The sequence below is a fragment of the Carettochelys insculpta genome, chromosome 21 (genome assembly GCF_033958435.1).
Source record: "Carettochelys insculpta isolate YL-2023 chromosome 21, ASM3395843v1, whole genome shotgun sequence".
Lineage (NCBI taxonomy): Eukaryota > Metazoa > Chordata > Testudines > Carettochelyidae > Carettochelys > Carettochelys insculpta.
In genome coordinates this window covers 4,107,260-4,130,805 of record NC_134157.1, presented here as the reverse complement: position 1 = coordinate 4,130,805, position 23,546 = coordinate 4,107,260, and the positions used below count along the sequence as shown (strand labels likewise).

The window sequence follows — 23,546 nt, the reverse complement described above, 5'->3', positions numbered from 1 at the left end:
TTGGGTCTTATATGCATTGTCCCAATAATTCCAGGTTTGATCCTGACTTGGCGTTAACAATAGCACAAGAAGACATATGCTGTTTTCACAACACTGATATTGTCAGTTCCTGGCACTCATTCACGCTACTTCCATACATTGAGGGCTGGTTCCCAGCTGGCATAAAGTGTCAGAGTACCTTTGAGGTCAATGGCTCTTGGACAGTTTACACCAACTGAGGATCTGCTGCTTTGGGATGCTCTACGCTAGAAAACCAATCTTTTAAATTCTCCAGGATAGGTCCAATGGCGTGACAGCTCCATGCCAGCATAGTCTCATATACCAGTTTGCCACGTAATCGTTCTTAACACTGATACAACAGTGCTTCGCACTGGTGTTAGGATGGCTTGCAGAAGTACTCTGATGCTCTACAGGCGTGCCAGGGTGGCTTGCACTAGTGCTCCGGTGCTCTACACGGGTGCCGGGGAGGCTTGCACTAGTACTCTGGTGCTCTACCGGCATGCCAGGGTGGCTTGCACTAGTGCTCTGGTGCTCTACAGGCGTACCGGGGTGGCTTGCACTAGTGCTCTGGTGCTCTACAGGCGTACCGGGGTGGCTTGCACTAGTGCTCTGGTGCTCTATAGGCGTGCCGGGGTGGCTTGCACTAGTGCTCTGGTGCTCTACACGAGTGCTGGGGAGGCTTGCACGAGCACTGTGGTGCTCTACAGACGTGCCGGGGTGGCTTGCACTAGTGCTCTGGTGCTCTACAGGCATACCGGGGTGGCTTGCACTAGTGCTCTGGTGCTCTATAGGCGTGCCGGGGTGGCTTGCACTAGTGCTCTGGTGCTCTACACGAGTGCTGGGGAGGCTTGCACGAGCACTGTGGTGCTCTACAGGCGTGCCGGGGTGGCTTGCACTAGCGCTCTGGGGCTCTACAGGTGTGCCGGGGAGGCTTGCACACTACGACAGTACTTTACACAGCACAGGTCCCGGCGCGCCCCAGGCCTCGGGCTGTTCGCGGGCAGCGCCCAGCGCGCTCCGCCTGACGTGTTTATCCCCACGACCGGCGAGACCAGGCGCCCCGAAGTCCCACCCTCCTAATGGCCTCATTCTAACCCAGTAAGGCAACTTGTTTGAAGAGTGGCGTGTAGTTCAACCAATCATCACGCAGATGTAGGCCCAGCCGTTCCGGGTTCCCACTCTGAGCCAATCATTGTAAGCACACCGGCGGAGTGGCAGGCACCCGTGCCCTATGAGCGGCGGGGCGGGCGCGAGGTGGTGGAGTCTGCGCTGTGGGCGGAGCAGGTCGGTGCCATGGCGGAGAGCGACTGGGACACGGTTACGGTGCTGCGCAAGAAGGGGCCGAGTGCTGCCCAGGCCAAGTCCAAGCAGGTCAGCAGGGCCCGGAGCCGGGGCGTGCAAGCGGCCCCGCCCCGCCCCGCCCCGCCCCTCCCCGCGGCGGCCCCGGCCCCACCCCCACCCCCCGCTGACGGCTGTCCGGTCCCGCCCCGCCCCGCCGGCGGCTCCCCAGACCTTGCCCTCCCGCCCCCTCCCCCCGGCGGTTCCCCCTGCCCCGCCCCCGCGGCTCCCCGGTCCCCTCCCCCCCCCCCCGGGCTGCCACGTGTCCGGCGGCTCCTGGCTGAGCCCCGCTGCGGGGTGTGCGGCGAGGCTGCGGCACTTATCGCGCTGCCCCCGGGGAAGGCCCGGCCCGGCGGGCAGACTTGCCGCTGGCGCGTTCCCGAGGCGGGGTCTCGCGGCGCCCTGGGGCGGCTGGTGCGGGCCGCAGCGCAGGAGGAGGGCGGCTGGGAAGGGGCTCTGCTCGCCGGGCTGCGAGGGGCCCGGGCACGAGCCTCCTCCCTGCTGCCGAGGTTTGTTCGCGGGCCTGTCCGGACGGGCAGTGACTTCCAAGGGCTTCGCCGGGGGGACAGGCTGTCCCCGCGCGCTAGCCGGGCTGGCTGATGCAACGTAACGAGGAGGGGCCGAAACAAGTCTAAACTCCCCGAGCCTTTGGCACAGCTGGGGTGCGGCACGTCTGTCCCCTGCTTCCCGGGGAAGGGTTTTGTGAGTGGCCAGCAGCTTCGGGGTAGAGAAGCTGTCAACGGGCCAGGTTCACATTGTGTATTGCCTGAGAACAAACCAGGTAGCCCTTGGGTGCAACCACTTGAAGGTGGCAGTAAACATGAGCACAGACTTTCTAACTGAAATTGGAGCTCCAGTTGCACAAAAGCTCTGTGTGATAACCGTCTGTGGACTTCATTTTTATTTGTTGGTGATCTTCTGTCTTGCTGGTTGTGCCTTTTGTGGAACAGCAACAGAACACCAATTTCTGACAGCTTTGATTAGCCTTTCCTTGCTCTTATGTAGCTCTAAAAGCTTCAGAATTCACATCTAATTTTGGTATCGATCGAAGGAGTACTTGTCGGACGCTAACTTGTGCTTTTTGAAGCCTGTAGTAATGCTAACCATTAGTGCTGGCATTTTATTTATTCTGTACTTCAAAGATAACCAGCTGTAGTCTAATTATTTTAGCAGCACAAATTGATAAGTAGGTAAATAGGGAAGCAATTTTTTTTATCTAACTATGGGAAGTCATAAAAGTGTTTCTGCATGGCTGGAAACAATTTTTTCCAGCAAAATTATAGACACTTAAAGTGATACAGTCAGTGTTATCCTTCAGGAATACCAATACAAGCTTAATTTACCTAAGTGCCAGTTTAAAAAAATAACTAAATGCCTAACTTTAGACAGTTGGGCAGATGAAGATAACTTACTTTCAAATAGTAACAGACAGGTAGCTGTGTTAGTCTGTACTCCAACAAAACAAAGCAGCAAAAATGTAACAGTTTAAAGACTAACAGAATGATTTATTGGGTGATGAGCTTTTGTGGGACAGATGAAGTGGGTCTGTCTGACGAAAGCTCTTAAGTGAATAAATCATTTTGTTAGTCTTAAAGTGTTACGTTTCTGCTGCTCTATTTTATTTTCAAATAGTGTTTTTAGTTATATCTGTAAAATAGCTTAATGTTTGCATGAAAATAAATGGGGTTCTATGTTTGACACTAACAGTACTATTTTTAGTGAGCTAAAGATAGCTTGTAAAGTATCAAACTACTCTTTCTGATATGTATACGGCTCCAAACTTGATACCACGAAACTTGGGAATGTGAATATCTTGTTTTGTCTCCTGATAGTTCTAAATTTACATATACACTTAAAATTTGGCTTTAATTGAGCTTTGTTTTTTCTTTAATCAGGAATTAGATACAGTACTGAGCTGTCTACAAAACCCTACAGTTGTGTCTCATCATTCAGGGAGGTATTAGCTGCCCTCCCACCTCCCTACCCTGTAAAATTGAAATGGTGCCCCTACCCCGTGTCTGCATGACTTGTGTAGATTTGCTTGAGTCTGAACCTTTGGCTTAAATTGCAAAATAGACATATCTAGACATTTATCGTACCCCGTTTTACATTGCTTTCTCAATAATAGCCATAGAACAATGCTTTTTTTTTTTCTCAGACTGGGTTAGAAAAGGTTAAAATCCACTTAATTTTTCCCATCTTGAATATCTAGAGATTTGTTATACTGGCGGGTTCTTTCCATGTACTTCTGAGAACTAATAAATCTGTTCTCCCACTGCCAAGCAGGCTGCTACTTCCCCTCTGCTTTGGTAACAGAATTATTGCGGGTTGCCTGGATACATGCTCATGGAGGATTTTTTGCTAGCAGCTTGGCTGTTTTTGTGGATGATAAATCATTCTTTATTAAAGTGGTCCAGTAGCAGTCTGTACCTCGTATTAACGGAACGAATCTTGATTAAAAATTTTTTGTTTTAGGCAATCTTGGCAGCACAGAGAAGAGGAGAAGATGTAGAGACTTCCAAGAAATGTAGGTGTTTGTGTGTGTGGTGGAAGAGGGAATTCCAGTTTCATATTTACCATTTACTGCATAATACTGGAGCATCTATGGCTTTTATGCTGCGTGCATTGTGTAAAGTGGGTCCTTGCAGTGTGCGTTATCATCATTCACCCCTAAATAGAGGCTATGAACTGTGCACTCAATTGTCTAGAAAGGACTTGGTGTAAATGAGTCTGGATCTCCATCTTTTGAAAAAACAGACTTGTTTCTCATGTGGATTTGTGTTGGTGTTGTCTGGTTGTTTTGCATTTACAAAACTCTAAAACCAGGAAAAGCCTCTTGTGAGAAACTGGAACAAAGTTTCATTGGGGCTAAGAGTCTTCAGTCCAAAAAGCTAAGGCCCTACAGGGTATGTGATATGTAGAAAGATATGTGATATGTAGAAAGAGCTATTAGAGCCTTTAACCTTACCAAAAATGTTCATGCAGTGGAGCTAAAATAATACGTATTTCCATAAACTCACTTTTTCAAAAACCAAAGGAGTTTGAAATTATTATTTAAATTGTTCTTTGAGTGCTTGCTCATGTCAGTTCCAAATAGATGCGTGCATGAGGCAAGAATAAGACACTCCAATGACTGTTGGTGACGGTAAGAAAGAATTGAGTGAGGGCTGGTTCAGCTGTGTCTATATTCGCTAACATGTCAGTGCCACTCTGGGGGTCTCCACAACTGACCTACAGATGCTGCTGGGGGAAAAATCTTCGACAGATACCTACACAAATTCACATGAGAAGCAAGTCTGTTTTTTAAAAAGATGGAGATCCAGAGACTCATTTACACCCAGTCCTTTCTTTGACAGTGGTGGAATGGTTTGTGGGATGCAACTAGAGACAGGAGCTCCTGGAAGCACGCTTCACAGCTTGCCTGATCCACCAGTCCCAGAAAGTATCCACCCTCCTGATGCCCTCCCCAGAGTGCTTCCAAGTGCTCTAAGTCCGTGACCTGCTTTTTCAAAATAGCTCTGCCTTATTTTGGTGTTTCCCTGTAGTGTGGACAAGCTATTTTGAAATTTCGGGAGTTTAACTTCATTTTTGATATTCCAAAATAGTTTCCTAATATAGATGTCGCCCCGGCTGCTATTATCCTTTCACTGGATCTGGGCAACTGCTATGCCACCCTTGATTTGGAGGATGCATATTTGTACGTATCTGTAACCCTGTAACACAGGAGATTCCTCTGGTTCATACTAGTTCACCATACTTCCGTGAACACTGTCAGCGGCACCCAAGTGTTCACAAAATGCATGGCAGCAGTAGCCACTTTCCTATGTTGCAAAGGCATCCAAGTTTATCCTTACTTGGACAATTGACTACTAAAGGGCCCTTAGAGTTGGTAACAGAGCAGGTAGCTCTTAGGGCTGGTACTCAAGATAGAGAAGTCCACCCTTATGCCATCTCAAAGAATAGAATTCATAGGGACCCACCTGGACGCCACTGCAGTCAGAGCATCTCTTCTCTGCAAGAGGTTCCTCAGCATGACCAGCCTCAGCCAGAACCTGCTGTATTCCCTGACCACCACAGCGAGCTCGTAATCTCTGGCTCCTATGGCACCTGTCAGACTGCACCTCTGTGCTACAATTTGCCAGACTTCGCTTGAGGCTCCTGCAGACTTCGTTAGCTCCGGTGTACAGATTGGGCCGTCACCATCTGGACAGGGTGGTCACCTGGCATCTTTCAGTGGCTGTCGAACTGAGACCTGTGTGTGTGTGGGGGGGGGGGCGGGATTCCTTTCCAAATGCCCTGCCCATTGCTGATGCTAGTCATGGATGCTTTGGATGTGGGCCAGGGAGCCCTGGGCGATCTCAGGACACGGCTTTTGGTCCACACTGGACCTCCAGCTCCATATCCGTGTCAAGGAGCTGTTGGTGGTCCATTTGACCTGCCAGACTTTCCAGGATCAGATTGCTGGCAAATGTATTTTGATCCAGACAGACACCACCACAGCAGTGTTTTATATAAACGGTGGTGATCATCTTATGCAGGTAGAGCTTTCCCTGGGTGGACCAAGACTGTCATTAGGTTTCAAAGTTGAGCCAGTTAACTCCTGTCTCGGGCTTTTTTTTTTTTTCCAGGCAGTTTCTAGGCAATGTCACCTCAGTTACACTGGAGTTTTGTTTGAAAGGTGTTCTTTGCAATCGTCAGCTGAAGTTTGTGAATGAGACGCTTATGGTCTGAAGAGTGTAGGTGAAATTATCCTAGAACCAGAGTTGTACAGGGACCACTGAGTTAAATTTAATTGCTTGAATGGGTAGAGTAAGGAATATTAAAAGCTACAAAGGTTGGGAGTAGGCTCTTTGTCGTGCTTGTTTGTATTAGCACAAGTCTGACCTATGCCTCCTGGATTTTGTTTTGACTGCTAGGGGCAGCAGGCCAGAACAAGCAGCATTCCATCACTAAGAACACCGCTAAGCTGGATCGGGAGACAGAGGAGCTGCACCATGACAGAGTTCCCCTTGAGGTGGGCAAAGTGATCCAGCAGGGCCGACAGAGCAAGGGTCTGACACAGAAGGATTTGGCCACGGTGAGTGTTTGGTGTCATTTCATCTCCGCTCATGCTTTTCCTCAGCTAGGTTGTATGTAGGAGAGGGGGCTTGGCTGGAAAGGAGGCCACGTTAGCCTCCTTTCTGGGAGAAGAGAGGATGGTAACAGTAAGGGTTAATAAAAAGGCCTCTAGAGTTTCCACTCTACTGGTTAGTTAGCAGCTCTGGTGTTGGACCAAGGACCGCTGTCTGGAACCTCTGAATGGTCTCTTTAAGGCTTGGCCTACAGTAGACAGGGAAGTCGATTGTAGATACACAATTCTATCTAGGGCACCTGCTTACCTAGAATTGATTTATCCTCAGTCGACTTTACCTGGCTGTCCTCCCCAAGGAAGGTCAACGGGAAAGTTTCTCCAGTCAACCTCTCAAGTACAGGGGTCAGCTGCTGACCCCGATAGGTCGATGTTGCATATTTACTAGGTGCACAAAATCAAACCCTGGAAGATTGACCCTGCATGGCCTGAGAACTGTGAGAGAGGTTGTAGGTCAGGTTCAAATGACTTCCTCTCTCTAACTGGCTTAGCCCATGCATAGTAACCACTGAAGTAGGGTTTTCAATACCTTGTCTGTATCTGAGCTTTCAGAGAGATGTATGTGCTGGACTGCTGTAGCTTATGGATGCGCTGTTATCGTTTTTGTCTGATTTCTGGAGAGAGGCAGACATTTATACAGTACACCTGTTGTCAGCAGGGTAGCATTGTAGCCAGAGAAAACAAATTCAGTGTTGTAAGCCTTACATGCGTTTGAGAAGATGCAGCTGCTAGTTTAATATGGGATGTATTGGGTTTATGTTTCTGAATGTTTACTGTTTGTTTGAACTGATGTGTTTAAAGCACATCTTCTTTTTAGAAAATCAATGAAAAACCACAAGTAATTGCAGACTACGAATGCGGACGGGCAATCCCCAACAACCAAGTTCTGGGCAAGATCGAAAGAGCCATTGGTGAGTGTCAGATGCACAGTAACTGTCTAAACTCACGTCACTGGGGGAGAGACGGATTCTGCTGCTCTCTGTTACACCCTCCATCCTCTGAGGAAAACTGCATGTGTTGCTTTGCTATAGTGTACTTGAGGGGTTGATCTCAGTGCTGTTCCAATATGACACTTGCATGTTAAGACTGTTTGTTTGTTTCTGCTGATTCAGAAGCAGGAACTCAAATTTTCAGACTCCTTTAGAGATTGAAAACTCATATTGGTTCTGTGTCTGGGATTTGTTCTGGGCTATTTTTAAAAAAAAAAAAAAAAAAAAGTGGACACCTGACGGCCTTGCGTAAATCCAGTTCAGGGTAACCCATGTCTTCTTGCAAAACACATTGTGCCCTTAGGAGTGGGAGGGGGACCCAGCTTTCTAGTTGTACAAAGCCTTTACTTCTAGGGCTGTGTCTAAACTGCAGGCTTCTATAAGGAGCCCCGGCGGTCTCCCAGCAGAAGTCTGCCACTCTGGAAGCATTCTCCTGACATCCTGGTCATCCTTCTTCCGCAAGGAAGATGGGATGTCTCAGCAGAAGGTGCCAAATGTCAGGAAAACCCCCATGTGGACAGGCTAAGTGTCAGGGAAGACTCTCCTGGCAGACTGGTCGGCAGGAGACACACACGTGTGTTGTGCAATTTGTGTATCTTTTGCCGTCCGTTCTCAGCAGTCTAGCCATAGCCTACGTGGCGTAGCATATCTGCTGCCAATACCATCTGAAATGGCTGTTGCAGTGATGATTATTCAGCAGAGTGATGCTTCTAGGGCTGCTGCCCCACTCTTGCACCCAGCATTATTCTTAGGACAGTGACACAGCCCATGGCCTGTAAGTTACTGGGCAGGGATTAATATTTCCAATTTCTTTTTTCAGTTCTGTATAAAGCCTGACTCTTAAACCAATCTTCCTCCTCCTTCCCTCTGAGGTGCTTGTTCTGTCATTAGTGGGTGCCTTTGCCTCTCCCTGTGTCCCTCACGCCAACCACCTTAGTTAATTTATTGTGCTGTGTGAGGTTCAGGGTGACAGGTGTGTAGGGAGGACTTGGAGCCGAAGCAAGTTGTCTCCCTTGTGTCATTCCAGGCCTTAAGCTGCGTGGAAAAGATATTGGAAAACCACTTGAGACGGGCCCAAAAGGGAAATGAAAACAAAGCCTCGAAATCAGTTTGTTCCAACTGATCTCATCTGGCTGGTGCTGTTTCACCACCAGAATCTCTCTTCATATTGCCAAGCAGAACAAGAGGGGAGGGAGACCTGCAGAATTTCTACCTGCTGTAAAAAGACAAAACTTAAGTGGTTTTTTTTTCCTGTGTTTTGGGGGTGGTTTTCCCCCTCCCCTGTCTCCTTTCTGGGGTTTGAGGAACTAAACCCAATAAATATTGCATCTAATTTTGCCAGAAAAATGTGTCTGGATGTTCAGAACTAGCAAATGAGTCATTTGGGGTGATCTGAAGTAGGATGGCTTAAAGTGGAAGAATTTTAGAGGAGGGAGGGTGGGGGTTGGTCAGAGTCTGTATTTAAAAGGGTTGATTTGGGGCCCTATGTTGGAATGACTTTTGTTGGTTCTTTCCAGCCTGTTTGAAAGAGATGTATAATAAAGTTTGTTACCCTTCTGCTGGCTGCTGTGGTCATTTCTGGGGTCTGTCCATGGGTGATGGCTTGCCATCCCAGCACCTGTTTAGCACCCAGTGGGAAATAGAGAGAGCACTGAGGACATCGCTGAAGCTCTAAAGCCCGTGGGCACAGGAAGAGTTGGGTGTTGCCAGAAGTACTGAAATGAGATAGAATCATCAGACACTAGAATTGGAAGGGACCTGAAGAGCTCATCAAGACCAGTTCCCTTCCTTCACGGCAGGACCAAGGGTCATCTGTATCATGCTTGTTAATATTCTCTGTGGGCTAGGAGAGCAGCCTTGGGCCAGCTGAAACAAGTCAGGGTGTTGAATGGCTTTGTCTAGAGCAGTGGGTGTGACAAAGGGGGAGGTGTGAGGATTCTATTCCCTTGGTTAGGTTGCATGTGTTTCCTACTGTCCTGTAGTAACATGAGGTGGGTGCCTGTTTCCTGAGGCACAGCATCAGTGTAAGAGAAACTTTCCCAGTGACCTTCAGTGAGGACAGCCAGGGAACCCAAAGGAGTGTTTCAAAAGAAGTTTCAGGTAATGGATAAACAAAGCTTGTGAAAGCAGGTTTTATCTGCTCTGTGCCTCTTCAGTTCCTGAAAGCAAGAGAACTCTTCAAAAACAGCCAGCTTGATGCCTGGGCCCTATCTGGAGGACAGAGAGGTGGGTGGGTATCGCAGCCAGGTGCTGATGTCTTTCTACCCCTTCCTGTTGCCTACTTCCTCTGCATTCATATGGTCTTAGCAGCCATTTCCTGACTGTAGTGACTTAGGCTAGGTTTATACTAGACCTTAAAGTTGATTGTAAATCCAGAATTGCTGTATCTAGAATTGACTTATCTACTATCAACCTACCTGGCCGTCCTCACTGAAGTTTCTCCCACTGACCTGTCGTCTTACTCCTCAATTTTGTGAGGAGTACAGGGGTTGACTCTTCACCCCAGATAATAGGGATATGCAAAATCCAGCTAGGCATGTGAAGTTGAGCCCTGACTAGGTTGCTCTTCCTGGTGGTGAAGACAAACCATGAGCCAAGCAGACCTAAAGGGATCAGGAGAAGAGGACTAAGTACAAACAATTTTTCATGAGTTACTTGAAGGTAATGACAGTTACAAAGAAGTCATTGATGCAGTTTTGCTCAAGCGTTGTGAGGGCTACTTAGGAAAGTTCTTACTCTGTTCTTTGAGCGTTTCTTTACCAGCTTGTGCTGTCTGGCTGAAGAAACGTCATATTTCACGCTGAACTCCTGTATCACTACAACGATCAGTTGAGTTATGGGTTACAATAGTGAAGGGAGAGATTCAAGCCTCTGTGAGGAAACAGTAAGATTCCTTACCTTCTGCGCAGCCTGAGTGGAGGTGGAAGCTGAAGGGCTTTTCCCGGAGAGTGGGGAGGTTGGCGAACAGATTTTTGAGAGGACCGCTGTGGAAGAACACGGACAGAGCCACTCTAATCCAGACAATGCCATGAGCTACCTTAACTACCCCAGATCACTTGTTCAGTAGCTAGGTAACCTAGTCCTAGGTACTAAAAACCAAGATGACAAAGAGCTGTGTCATAGTTGGAGTCAGGTCTGCAATTAAAATCTGCAACTAGAGTTGGTGGACTGACAAACAGCCAAAGCGAAGTAAGAGAATCAAGTCCAAAGTTGTTGGAATTCTGATTTTATAGAATTCCTTTTATTTTTGATAACATCAAGAGAACAGCTCTGCAGGTGGGAAGGGTAATACTAGAGGGCAGGGGTCAGCAACCCCTGGCACCTGGGCCAGGAGTGGCACCGAACTGACTCTCATGGGCCTGCAAGGCAGAATTCAGTCCCTCCCCCACCTTCCCCCCTGCAGCTGGGGGCGTGCTCAAAGGCAGGCTGCCTGCAGATTAACACAAGACCAGCTAAAGCTGCCAGCCACCATCTACAGGGTAGTGCTCTGCGTCTTTATTTATGAATGAAGCTGCTGTAGGTAGGTCTGTTAGTGACTTTAAAAGGTATCACCATCACTCAGACCATACAAAGAGGGCAAAAGGCCAAATTTCAGCACTTCTCCCTTGGAAGGTTTCCTGCCTGAGGGGGGAACTGGACGATGCTGTTCCAGGAAATGGTTATACTGGCTCTCATCATGCTCTTGTCAAGTTCAGAAATGGGCTTGTGTTCCTCTTTCCAGCTGATCATGTCTTGGCTAAAGCTTCCAGTTTCTTGAAGCTGCTTCATCTTTTCACTAGGGTCCTTTGGAAATAAAAGTGGAGTCCACCGTGGTCTGAGGATGTTCCATTCTGCATGGGCAGGTACCTACTGGGGGAGGCTGACAGCTGGGTCTGCATCTCCATCCCCAGGCAGTGGGGTTATAGTGATTGTGTCCTGGAAGGAAAAGTGAACAGGAATTGATTGGAATTAGCATAGGCCCAATATAACACAGTGTACAGCTGTTCCCTGCCCACCAGCTCCAGAAGAGCAAGGAAACCTACCAGGCAGATGCCCTCCTGTTACTGTGTGAAGAACATTAAGCAGCACAGATAGGCGCAGGATCCACCACCTCTTTCTGCTCTACTCTAAATGGCGGGGATGAGGCATTCAAAGCTGCTAAGGGCATTTGGGAACCTGTATGGCCACCTAAGGACCAAGCTGATCAGCCCCCCACCTCATAAGGCTGGTGAACTTGTACCACCAGCAGTTCTGCGTCCTGCAGACATGGACAAGGTGAAGTAAATGGAAGGTGTAAGATTAGCTGCACGTGTGAGGGTGGTCAAAATAGGTGAGTTGGTATTTTCAGAGTAGGGGGGAAGGGATATAGACTGGCCATGGTCAGTCAGTCAGTTCTCTCTATGTGGTCATTTTGGATTCTGATGCTCAAGCTCCTGCATCAGCAGCTGGACAAATAAACCCAGCCCCCAGCGGCCCCCTCCCCTCCCACCCGAGCAGGGAGAGTTGTGACTTTACGTCTCTAAAAACGACGTTGTCAAAGCCTTGGCTGGTATCTCTCTCCTCCAGCTTCCTTCCCGCTGCTCCCCTGCGCTGCAGCCAGTAGCACGTGCTTGCAGCTAGCAGCAGCAGGAACACAAGGGCCAGGACCACACCAATCACCAGTGCTGCTGCTGGGCCTTTGGGAGGGTTCCCATCTGCAAAGAGAAACAAGTGCTGAACAGAGTGGATGATGGGCACCAGACAGGGCAAGGAGAGGCCCAGCAGCTGGCTTCAAGGGATCCACCTGCAACAGGTGGTCCGTACTGTCAACCCAGGCAAACACCCAAGTGGCCTACGTGCCCCATCACTGCATGCATTACACTCCCCTTCTCCCACACAAGCCCCAGCCTGGCACCAGCACTGCCGCCTGGCTCCCCACCAGCATTGGCAGAGCAGGCCCAGAACTTCAGCCTCTCTCCCACCCCCTGCCATGGAACTGCCCCCGCCACATGACTTTCCCCAGAGCTGGCAGGGCACAGCAGGAGAGCAGCCACCCACCGCGTGCCAGGACTGAGCCAGGAGCCCAGCGGAAGGGGATAGGAACGTTCTCATGCTGAAGGCAAAGGACAGGGAGTGGCGATTCCTGGCTCTGAGGCCCAGCTGCTCCTCCCACTCCCAGTACAGAGGGCGGTGACGCCCAGCCCCACCCTGCACAAGGGAGCTGCGATGAGGAAGGGTGCGGGGGGGGCCTGCCGTGGTGCATGGCTGAAGGCACAGCTGCTGGGACCTCCGGCTGGGCATGAACTGGCCTCACCTGTCACCTGGCCCAGCCCATCTGCGTAACAGTCCTCTCCAGCTCGGTATGTGATATCATCCAGGGCGACGGTCCCCCCAGCCGGCCCTGCGCCGTTTGTCACTTCAAAGAGGATCTGCAGGAGGTGCAGGAATCCCGCCTGAGGCCGGGGGCAGCCATGCTCGGGCCCACAGGGGTGAGCCGGCAGCCCAGCCCGCAAGGAGGCACTAGCTGCAGCACTGGGGGCTCTGGAGAAGGGACACTGGGGCAGCCCCCAGTCTGGGGGGGGGTGTGGGGAAAGAGCCCACTGCTGCCAGGTGCCGGGGGGGGGGGGGCAACTTGTCTACTTACATAAACCCAAACACCCTCAGCCCCCGCCCCCCCCACCCCCGGCTTTCCCCCACCTCCCTTTCACTGGGCCGGTGCAGGGGCTGGGGAGTAGGAGCAGGCTCGGACCAGCCATGATGCACAACAGGCCATTTCCAGTCAGCAGCACCATGGGGCTGAGGCAGGTTGCCTGCCTGCCCTGGCTTTGTCCTGCTCCCGGGAGCGGCAGCCGTGGCTCGCCCACGGCCGAGTCACCACGGGTGTTGGCCAATGGGAAGTGCAGAGTCGGTAGGGGCAAGGCCAGCATATGGAACTTCCCTGATTGCCTCGGGGCGGGGGCGGGGGGGGGCACAGACACGCCAGCCACTTCTGGGAGCTGCGCAAAGTCAGCACAGGCCAGAGCCTGCCCTAGCCCTGCTCGGCCACCAACCAGAGCTGTAGCGACCCATCAGCGGCGCTGACCAGGGTCCCTCGTCAACAGGGCTTCCCAACCAAAAGCCGCCCACCCAGTAGCAACCCCCTGGCAGCGTGCGGCTGGGGGGGGGCACCGGCAATTGGCCTCGGCAAGGACCGGACACCCCCAGTCCACTCCTATGATACAGGACTATCTTGGGCCTGGGCTTTTCCATACACTGTACTGGGAGGACTTGACATCAGCAGTGGGCCTCACTCAGTCTGGAGAGCAAAGGCGGGACCTGGGGTGGAGGGCCTGGTCCAGGAGGAAGGAGCCCTGCCTGTGTATGGACACCTGGGGGGACTGGATGCACCATCAGGGCGAGAGACGGGTTAAGCCAAGGCCAGCCCAGCGTGGGGCTCTGAGACTGGGATTTCCTTGCATTGGTACACAGCTTTGCTCTGACCACCAGCACTTCTCTGCACTGCTCCTGGCTTGCTCTGGGGCTGGTTTTATATTGCACCTAACCCCACGCTGGTTCGAGTGCCTGGCAGTGTCCGTTAGTAAGCCCCGCCCCCCCGCCTTCTCCACCTTGGAGTTGGGGGGTGAGGGGCTCACGGGGTAATAAATTCACCTCGGGGAAGTCTGACCAGGGCAGGGCAGTTCTGGGGGCCCAGGCTGAGGAAGGAGCCACTCTGGTCCTGCTTCATGCGTGGCTAAGAGAAACCCTCGCGTGACGAGCTGGTGTGTCCCTGGCTGTGCAGGGAGAGGGTTTCAGTCACAGTGGGAGGGGAACCCAGTTCTGTGTTGCACCCCAGGAGAGCGATACTTGCTTTGACTCCCCTGGGGGGTTGGCTGGGCCTGGCCTCATGGGGCACAACTCCCATTTCAGAGGGGGGAAGCCAGGGTGGGCCACCCCCATGCACAGTGCCTGTGTGGGGCGCCAGCTGCTGGGCTCCTCCATCATCCAGCTGCCTCCCACTGGCTCCCACGTGAGCAGTACCAGGCCACACCAAGGCTCCAGGCAGCTCCCGGCCGTTACCTGGAACTCCGCAGTGCTGTGCACGGGGACAGTCCCGCTCTGCCAGCCGTGGCCCTGGCGCCCTGGGGTGCGCCACACCAGGAGCTGCCCCGCCGTGCTGGAGAGCTGCACCCTCAGCTCACTGCCATCTGCTCCAGAGAGCGGAGGGTGAGGGGGGGAACCGAGGTCAGTGCAGCCAGCCAGGGACAGCAGCTTTCACCTGGGCGGATGCCCCAGAGGGGTGGGATTGAACCTTGGTAGCCCCAGCAGGGAAGGAACCAGGCCTAGGGAGGTCAGTGACGTGGCAGGGTCACACAGTCGGGGCTATCAACAGAACCCAGGAGTCCTGGCTTCTAGCTCCAGCCCTGCCCCTGACTTGTGCAGCAGCTGCCCCCTCTGCTGCCGTTCTCATCTGCATCAGCACGTCTGGCTGGGCCCAGTGAAACCCCTGCCTGTGCCCCCAGCCAAGACGGTGCACCGGGGGGGGGGGGGGGGGGGGGGAATCAGGGCCCCCCCCCAGCCAGGCTGGCACACCGGGGGGGGGGGGGGGGGGGAGATCAGGGCCCCCCCAGCCAGGCCAGCGCACGGGGCGGGGGGGTGGAAATCAGGGCACCCCCAGCTGGGGCAGGACAGGCCCCCTCTGCCCTTGTGCAGCTGCTCTTACCAGCCCGCCGGTCAGTGCCCCAGAGGCTTGTCCAGGCTGTAGCTCGGCCTCTGGAGCCAGTGAGACCATTCCCTTGGGATTCAGCCCCAGGCTGGGATATCCCAAGCCCTGTTCTGCGTCTCCCTGGCCCAGCTGCAGCCCCTGCCCCAGCCTTCGCCCAGCCCTGCCAGTGCAGCCGTCACTCACAGGAGCTCTCCGGGAAGTCCGTGTGGTACCAGAAGCGAAGGCAGGCTCCCGCGGTGGCTGGCAGGTGCTCGCTCAGCAGCCAGGCCGGCTGCCCCCGGGGCGCCAGACCGCCTGTCTCAATGTAAACGTAGCGGCCTGCAGGGGAGACGCAGCAGGAGTGGCAGTGCCAGCCTCGTCTTGCAGGTCAGGTGGCTTTGCCTGGCCCATCTCCCTGGGGCCCTCTGCCAGCTGTGGCCCAGGGCTCCTGCACCAACCACCCCCCCCGTTCAACCCCTCCATCGGCTGCTGGTCAGTACAATGCTCCGCTGGCCGGGTCGGGGGGACTCCCAGGCCACCTTCCACCCCAGCGAGCAGCCACGGGGCTCCCTCCCTGCCACGCATTGCACGTGCAAGGTGGATGGGGCCAGGAGAGGGCACTGCTGCATCCTGAACTTCCTGACACTGGGCACAAACCGGCCCTCAGATCCCTGGGCTGCCCGTATCCCAGGCTACAACCGCACACATGCAAAGGGCACTGGCTAGCCAGAGCCTGGCCACACCCAGACGGGGCCCATCTGCCCAGGCACCGGGTGGGGGCGGGGGTGTCTCACTCCATGAGCTGTCCCTAGCATGGGGCCCAGCACCCCCCAGCTAGGAACATGGGGACAGAATCTACAGTAGGGCTTGATCAACCCCCACCAGCTGGGCCAGAGCCCCATGGGATCAGGGCCCCCCAGCCTGGGCCAGAGCCTTCGTCCTCTCTGGCCCTCCTCTCTCTGCTCCCCCTGGGCAGAGGGCTGTTACCCCCCCTTTCCCTCTGCAGTTGAGCCCCACTCGCTCTGACCCAGCTGGGCGAGGCAGGTGGCTGGGCACCGCCCGGAAGCGAGCCCCGAGCTGGGGCTGCTGCATGTTGGGTGTTACTCCTCGCAGGTGGTTCATTGCGCCATTGCTCCCAGTGACACCAGCCCCGGTGACCCTCCCACGCAGGGAGAGCACCAGGCTGCCATCAGCACCTCAGAGAGGCCCTGGCTGGGCCCCAGCCTCCTCGGCCCATGGCCCCGTGTGGCGCTGCAGCTGTTTCGCACCAGCAGGAGCCGCTGGGTATTGTGCTGAGCTGCAAGCCAGGCTGGCCAAAGCTACAGCAGCCCCGGAGCCAATCAGCCTCTCGCCCAGCCAGCCCCAGGGACAAGGGACTGAACCGGATTAGGAAGGAGGAGCCAGTCCGCCTCACTCCCACGCCCCAGGAACGAGCTTTTCCAGAGGCTCGGGCACTGTGCTCTGGGCTCTCCTGGGCATTACCTCCCGGTGCCCCTCTGCCACCTGCCCACCCCCTCCCAGGGAGCCACCACAGGAGGACACCTGCTCAGCTCCCCGCCCTGCACACCAGGAGACTTCTGCTCAGCCGCCTCCCTCTGAGACGTGCCTCTCACCTGCTGGCGTGCCAAGCGTGTGGTCCACCTCGGGGCCCGGGCTGGCTGCACTCGTCCAGCCCCAGGCGTAGCTGCCCAGGGTGGGATCTGAGGGGCTGGTCCAGCCACAAGTGTCTGACTCAAAGTCACAGGAACCTGCCAGGAGAGACCCCTGCCCCATTACACAGCAGCAAGGGCTAGCGGTGCCGCCATTGCATCCTCTGGGCCCACCCTGCTCCTGAGTGAGGAAGAAGCGGCGAGGCCTCTCTGGGTAGCCTGCTCCCCATGTGCCGTGGGGGTGGCTGCAATAACAGCAGCAGGTCGCTAACCAGGGTACAGACATTCCCTGCCACCCTGCGAATCTGCTGGGACACTGGCACTGCCAGGTGACCACAGGGTGGGTGCACAACTGGCCAGATAACTGCTCTTAGAACGTGGGCATGGCGAGGCCACGCTCTCAGAAAATCATCATCCAGCTTAGTCCACCAAGCTCTCGCATGGAACCCACAAGGAACCCGCAAAAGAGGAAGATCTCAGACAACGTGGAGATCTACTGAGACTGAAGGACAACAACTGGGGAACTCCTGGGGTCAGCTAGAAGTTTTGCCCCAAAATGGAGTGAAGAGGAGACTTGTAGATGACCTGTGCTCCACAGGAAGTACAAGGGGCTAAGTCCAGTAAGTCCGGTCATGCTAGAAGGGCACAAAAATTGGGGTTCTACAGGGGTCAGTTTTGGGACTGGTTCTATTCAATATCATCATCAACAATTTAGATCATGGCATAGAGAGTTTGCTGGTAAAGCCTGCAGGTGATGTCAAGCTGGGAGGGGTTGCAACTGCTTTGGAGGTTAGGGTCATAATTCAAAAAGATCTGGACAAACTAGAGGAAAAGGCTGAGGTGAACAGGCTGACGTTTAATAAGGAGAAATGCAAAGTGCTCCACTTGGGAAGGAACGATCCAATTCACGCAGACAGACTGGGAAGTGACTGCCTAGGAAGGAGCACTGCAGAAAGGGATCGAGGGGTCATAGCTGAATTGAGTCAACAGTGTGACGCTGTTGCAAAATAAGCAAACCTGGTACTGGGGTCGCACTAACACGAAGGTTGTAAGAAAGACAGGGAAGTCGTTCTGCCGCTCAGCTCTGCGCTGATTAGGCCTCCATTGGAGTGTTGTGCCCAGTTTTGGGCACCACATTGCAAGAAAGACGTGGAGAAATTGGAGAAGGTCCAGAGAAGACCAACAAGAATAGTTAAAGGTCTAAAGAACATGAGCTACCAGGGAAGGCTGAAAGAACTGGGCTTGGTTAGTTTGGAGAAGATGGAGGGAGGACTTCGTAGCAGAGGTGGGGAAGTTGTGTGGTTGGGGGGCAATGACCCAAAGAAAGCAGTCGGGGGGGTCACATAAAAATGGGAAGCAAAAAAGCCCCACAGACCCCTCACTCATGTGGCCCCTGCTGGAGACACCTCACTCCCCTCATGTGCCAGCCCCAGGCAGGGAGGTGGAGAAGCGGGACTGAGGTTCAGGGCTTCCCCCAAGGCTGATTAACTCTTCTGGGAGCCTAGGATGGAACCAAAATGGGCGGGGTTCAAGGTTCAGTGTCTGGGTGGGGGCTGTCAGGGAGCAGGGGTGGGGTCTGCCAGGCAGTGCCCCCCACTTGCTGGTGGGTGAAGCCTCTTCTGGCTGCACTGAACCCACAGGGAAAGTAAGTGGGTGCGACCCTGTGCAGCTCGCTGGGGCCGGGCTCTGGACGCTGCTGGCATCTGGTGATGCAGCCACAGCACACCCCAGCCCTCGAGCAGCTCGGCGGCTGCACTCCCACCGCTGAGTCCCTCCTGCCCTGTGCACAGCCTCCTGCCCCGAGCCCCCAGCCTCCTGCCCCCCCACCTCCCACCCTGAGCCCCCAGCCCCGCCTCCTGCACCCCCACTTCCCGCTCTGAGCCCCCAGCCTCCTGTCCCGACTCCTGCACCCCCACCTCTGGCCCTCAGCCCCCACTCTCCTGTCCCAATTCCTGCACCTCCCACCTGCTGCCCTGAGCCCCACCTTGAGCCCTGCACAACCTTTTGTCTCCTGCTGGGAGGCCCTGGCCCAGGGGCAGCCAGCACACCCCTCAGTGCCCCCGCCCAGCCCCCCGCCACCCAGTCCAGCCTGGCAGAGCTGGGTCTGCACTGGGCCCGTACCTGGGTTGGGGCAGCTGCTGGCCGTCAGGTGCACATCGTCGAGGGCGATGTAGGAAAGCTCCCCGCCGGCCCCCACTGCCTCGAACACAACCTGCCGCAGAGAGCAGGCCCAGGGTCAGGCTGTGGGCCCAGCCCAGCCACCCAGACACCACCGGGCTGGGGCTGCTCTGTGGGAGCCTGGAAGGGAAGGCCAGGCACACCCCGGGGCACGACGCTGCTCCCTTCTTGGGCAGGCCGAGCCAGAGCCTGATGGACTCCCTGCTCCCCACTGCCAGCACGGCCCCCAGCTCTGCTCCAGGGCCAGCGCCCGCCGAGGACCCAGGCTGGACAACAGCCTGCCCTGCCTGGGCCCAGCCAGCCCAGCCTTCTGCCGGGGCGGCTGCCTGTGGAGGAGCCGGTGCTCAGTTCACCCCAAGGGACGTCCCTCCGCTTGGAGAGGGGCCCAGGGTGAGGTCCAGGCGCTCCGGAGCTCCTCCCTGCCACAGGCTGGGATCCGGGGCCCTGGATCACTCCGACATGCAGGCAGTGCCAGGACCAAGCCCCATGGTTGTCTCACCTTCCACGCCCCAGTGGCTGGGACGGTCACTCTCCCCTGGCGCCAGGCGTCCCCCTGCACTGAGCTCACGCTGAACAGCCGCCGCTGCAGCCCATTCTCCTCCACGTGCAGCGTCAGGGACCCTGGCGAATGCCGGGAGATGGGGGGAGCAGTGGTGACACCGAGCCCCGGCTCCGGCGGCGTTACCGGGAGCTTCCTCGCCACCTTCCTCCAACGCCCCAGGGAGGCAGCGTGCGGGGCAGTGGAGCCCTGGGCTCCAGCCTGGGCTCGTTGTGGGGGACCATGGCTCATCACAGGGCCAGTTCCACGCCGGGGCTGCCGTGGCATGGAGAGACCCCCGCCAGCCCCATCACTAGCTGTGCCACCGCACCGGGCTGGTCCAGCGGCCTCCAGCCGCCCAGGGACGCCCCTCAGCCAGGCCCAAGGAGGAAAGGGTGGGGTTTGCTCCGGGGTGCTGGCTGCCTGCTCACACGCCAGGCCAGGCTACAGCGGGAGATACGGACGCCCACTTCCACCTGAGGGAGCTGGGCAACACTACGGCTCACCCGGCGAGTGCGTCAGAGCCCAGGAACCCTGACTCCCAGGCACGGCTGTGAGCACCGACCTGCTGTCCCCCATGGCCTCGGGGGCCTCCCTCCAGTGCTCGGCGTTGCTGCCCCCGCCTGCCCGAGTGGACAAGGGCGGGGGGCTGCCGGGCTCACCTGGCTCACCAGGGCCGAGCTGGTACCAGAAGGACAGGCACTGCGGAGCAGTGAGGGGCCTGTACTGCCCAGAGCTCAGGGTGGCAGCTTGCCCAGGGGGCAGGGAGTCCCTGCTGGTGTCGACGATCATGTAATAGCCTGGAGGACACAAAAGCAACAGCTCGGCAGACAGGGTCACTTAATCCAGCCCCAGGGACGCCAGCACCAGCCCTGGGCAGACCCCTGGGCACAGGCACAGCCACAGACCCCCATCACCAGCCCTGGGCAGACCCCTGGGCACACGACACAGCCATGGACCCCCAGCCCCAGCAGATCCCTTGGAGTGGCCAGGACGTGGAATGTCTCCACCCTCTGGCTGTGACACAGCGCCCTCCCCCCCATTTCAGCCCGACCGTGCAGTCCACAATGCAGCATCCCAGCCCCGAGGAGCAGCCTTCCCCCGAGCTCCATGTTCAGCCCCTTCTGCGATCGGGACCTGAGAGGACAGCACCTCCTCCCCGGCTGGGGCTGCGCTGCTGGTGGGAGGCAAGGCCCTTTGCACCCTCCCCACGCCCCTCGCAGGAGCACAGGGCTTCTGTACCTTGGGCCGTCCCCACCGTGTGGTCGGCAGCCGGGCCAGCGGCAGCTGTGTTGGTGGCATTGCTCTTCCGGGCCCACGCATACTGCCAGCTGGAGGACAAGCCACAGGCGTTGGCCTCAAAGGAGCAGGACTCCTGGGGCCCACAGGCATCAGCTCGCAGGGTGACATCGTCCAGGGCCACGCGCCCCAAGAACCCGTGGCGGAGCGCCTCGAAGATCAGCTGCAAGGAGGCAGCACTGAGCACCAACCCAGCGACACTGCCTCTGCTCAGCACCAGAGGTGCCGGGTCAACCCCACAGCCCTGTGGGACGGGACAAAGGGACTGAGGAGCCCCACAGCCCTGGAAACACGGGTCTGTGCTCACCCCCCAGCCCCCAGGCAGCTGCTGCTAAGTGCCCTGTGCTGGGTGAGGCGCACGAGGCCTTCGGGAGCTCGCCCGGCAGGCGCGACGCCTGGCACCGTCTTGCTGTAATTGCCCCGAGTGCCAGCAATGTACAGACAGGGGTGCAGTCTAGGAGGGGCTGGCAGGGCACTGGGCCAGCCAGACCAGGGGTTCCCCACGTGCCAGGGCACTGGGGAGGAAGTGGTGTCGCAGGGCCTTACCTGGTACCTCTGCAGGGCCTGGGGCCGGAGTGTGGCAAAGCCCAGGTGCCACATGCTGCCGTGAGCACCCGTTCGGGTCCACAGCACCGTCTCTGGCTCCCCGTCATGCTGGATCTTTAGGTTCAGCGTGCCTGGGGTGGAACTGAAGGTCAGGCGGCTCGTGAGCCAGGCCAGGCGAGCAGCAGGTGGGGCAGGCACAGAGCGTCCCTAGAGCACTGGTCCCCACCGACCTGCAGCCGGCTCGGGGGCATGGGGAAAGTGCTGGCAGGCAGGGGCAGCCCCTTGGCTGGAAAGTGACCAGGGAGCTGCAGCGGCAGCGCAGCCAGAGCCAGGGTTTTACTTTCCAAAAGAAACGGGCCCGACGCTCAGTTCAGCGCCCCGGGCTGGGCTGGAACCTGTGGGTCTTGGAAACCCAGGCTGGCCACGTGCCGCCAATGCCCTGTGAAAGAGCCACACCCCAGGCCAGCCAGCGGGGGCATGCGAGGAGTCTTGGCAGGGCAGAGGGGGCACTAGGAAAGGGAGGGGCTTGCTGGAGAGACGTGCCTGGTGCTGGGCACACTCTCCCCGCGCCTGCACCAGGGTGACCCAGGCAGCAGGGACGTGTCCTTCTCTACCGTGCGGTGCCAGCCCAGGGCTCCCGCCTTCACCTCTCCCCAGGGCTCCTGGCAGGCAGCGTGACCACGTGCTGTGGGAGGGGTTTAGTCCCCAGCTGGGCTGAATGTGTTTCCCACTGTCCTGCAGTAACAGCAGGTGGCTGCTCAGTGTCCCCAGGCACAGCTGGGGATGGGCCTTTAGACGGGATGACTTCTCCCATGTACACAATGGCCCTCCAGGCTCTTTGGAACCCAGGCCACCACCTGACCCCTTTCTCCCCTGACGAACAGGACACAGGAGGGCGGAGGGGCCTGGCTGGTTGGAACGGGAATGGGGCTGTTGGGTGGGGCAGTCTGGTCTGGCTGGGGAGGGAGGACGGAGGGACAAGGCCCAGCTCAGGGACCCCTCTGGGCCCCTCTCCCCAAGCCGGATGGTACTGGCGGCTGCTGTTTCTGTGCTGCTCTGTTCTACGCTGTGTCGCTGTCGCCTAACAAACCTGCTGTTCTCCCTGCTGGGCGAGAGTCCCGTCCGCCTGTGGGTGGGGGGCAGGCCCTGGGGACCCCCCACTCCGTGCCAGCTGGGCACTCGTGGCCACCCAGGAGAGACCCAGCTGATTAGCAGAGCGCCCACAAGCCAGGCGTTGGCTCTACTGGGGAAGCTCATTTGCACAGGGATGGAGGAGACCCCAGGGCACGTTGGTGAGCACCAGGACAGCCCGCACCCGCCCAGGGTTCACACCCCTGTGGCACCTCACCCTGGCCCCAGGCGCTGCCAGGGGTGTCCCTGGCCAAGGCTCCCTGTGCTGAATGCACAAGGCCAGGCGTGCTGACTGGCACCTTCCTGGGGGAGATGGGGAAGGACTGGTCTCCCCTGCCCCCAGCCAGGCCTGCCAACGAGCGGGGAGCAAGTGCCACAGGGCCCGGCAGTCCAGAAGGGGCTGGAGCACCAGGCTGCTGCTGCAGTCGGAGATCCCCACCCAGCCTTTAAATCCCCACCAAAGCATTGCCTGGTGCACTGAGGGCACAGCAAACCGCATCCAGGTGGCACAGATGGCTAGCTGCCCCCAGCCCCTCACCTTCTGCCCACGGCTCTGCCCCTTCCGTGGCACAGAGCAGACCCTGAACCCCGGTGAGGCTTTGCTTCCCTTCCCCCGGAGCAGGGCCCAGCCCGTGGAGCACATGTGCGCCTTACCACTCTGCGGGCCATCCAGGCGGTACCAGAAGGAAAGGCACTGCTCCGTGCGGGGCGGGTCCTGGGGGTAGGTGAGGAGACGGGCGCTCAGCCCCGGGGTGCTTTGGCCAGCAAGATCCACGGACAGGAAAAAGCCTTTGGAAGCAAACGCAACCTGTGGTGAGCACCGGGGAGGCAGGAAGACACACAGCCACCAGCCTGGCCCTCCCTCCAACAGCTGCCAGCTCCGTGGGGGCACCCAGCCTCCCTGAGCTTGCAGCCAGTCCCTTAGCCCAGCCCCGGTGCATCTGCAAGTGTGAGCTCCTAGTGGGACTCCGCCTGCTCCCTACCGGAGCTTTTACCTTGCCCCATGGCGAGCCTGCAACCCAGGCCCGGGCTGGGCCCCGCACTCAGCAGCTAGGGGCCCAACTTGCCAGCTCTCCTTCTCCAGGCCAAATTTGTAACGGATCCCTCGGCC

At 56.6% G+C, this 23,546-nt stretch overlaps 3 protein-coding genes across 10 annotated transcripts in view; 1 reads left to right on the top strand and 2 right to left on the bottom strand.

Moving 5' to 3' along the window:
• Positions 1-985, bottom strand: part of TRAF2 (TNF receptor associated factor 2) — a 56,425-nt gene extending 55,440 nt beyond the window's left edge. Inside the window, exon 1 of the mRNA XM_075015736.1 lies at positions 952-985. The gene's annotated coding sequence lies outside the window, so the exon portion shown is untranslated. The remainder of the gene's footprint in view (positions 1-951) is intronic.
• Positions 986-1,266: 281 nt separating this feature from the next.
• On the top strand, positions 1,267-8,936 carry EDF1 (endothelial differentiation related factor 1). Its single transcript, XM_075015577.1, has 5 exons — positions 1,267-1,371; positions 3,814-3,865; positions 6,255-6,415; positions 7,284-7,377; positions 8,483-8,936. Exons 1-5 carry the CDS (start codon positions 1,294-1,296, stop codon positions 8,542-8,544), a joined length of 447 nt encoding a protein of 148 aa, XP_074871678.1. The 5' UTR covers positions 1,267-1,293; the 3' UTR covers positions 8,545-8,936.
• Positions 8,937-10,701: 1,765 nt separating this feature from the next.
• The window catches only part of MAMDC4 (MAM domain containing 4), a 39,718-nt gene continuing 26,873 nt past the window's right edge, over positions 10,702-23,546 (bottom strand). For 6 of the 8 annotated variants that reach the window (XM_075015505.1, XM_075015503.1, XM_075015506.1 and 3 more), the window contains 12 exons: positions 23,090-23,224; positions 21,305-21,435; positions 20,702-20,921; positions 20,122-20,259; positions 19,421-19,542; positions 18,865-18,955; positions 16,708-16,842; positions 15,299-15,433; positions 14,470-14,597; positions 12,728-12,842; positions 11,950-12,128; positions 10,702-11,370 (listed from right to left, as the gene is read on the bottom strand). In XM_075015505.1, the coding sequence (XP_074871606.1) occupies positions 11,302-11,370; positions 11,950-12,128; positions 12,728-12,842; positions 14,470-14,597; positions 15,299-15,433; positions 16,708-16,842; positions 18,865-18,955; positions 19,421-19,542; positions 20,122-20,259; positions 20,702-20,921; positions 21,305-21,435; positions 23,090-23,224 (1,598 nt within the window). In that variant the 3' untranslated portion in view covers positions 10,702-11,301. Of the gene's footprint in view, positions 11,371-11,949; positions 12,129-12,727; positions 12,843-13,391; positions 14,184-14,469; positions 14,598-15,298; positions 15,434-16,707; positions 16,843-18,864; positions 18,956-19,420; positions 19,543-20,121; positions 20,260-20,701; positions 20,922-21,304; positions 21,436-23,089; positions 23,225-23,546 lie in introns of those variants that run through there. The other 2 variants (XM_075015510.1, XM_075015509.1) reach the window with 2 other exon arrangements.

Coding starts and splice junctions, on each gene's coding strand:
- EDF1 (XM_075015577.1), top strand. CDS start 1,294: ATGGCGGAGAGCGACTGGGACACGGTTACGGTGCTGCGCAAGAAGGGG. Junction 1,372..3,813: donor CCCAGGCCAAGTCCAAGCAG/GTCAGCAGGGCC, acceptor TTTTTGTTTTAG/GCAATCTTGGCAGCACAGAG. Junction 7,378..8,482: donor CAAGATCGAAAGAGCCATTG/GTGAGTGTCAGA, acceptor GTGTCATTCCAG/GCCTTAAGCTGCGTGGAAAA.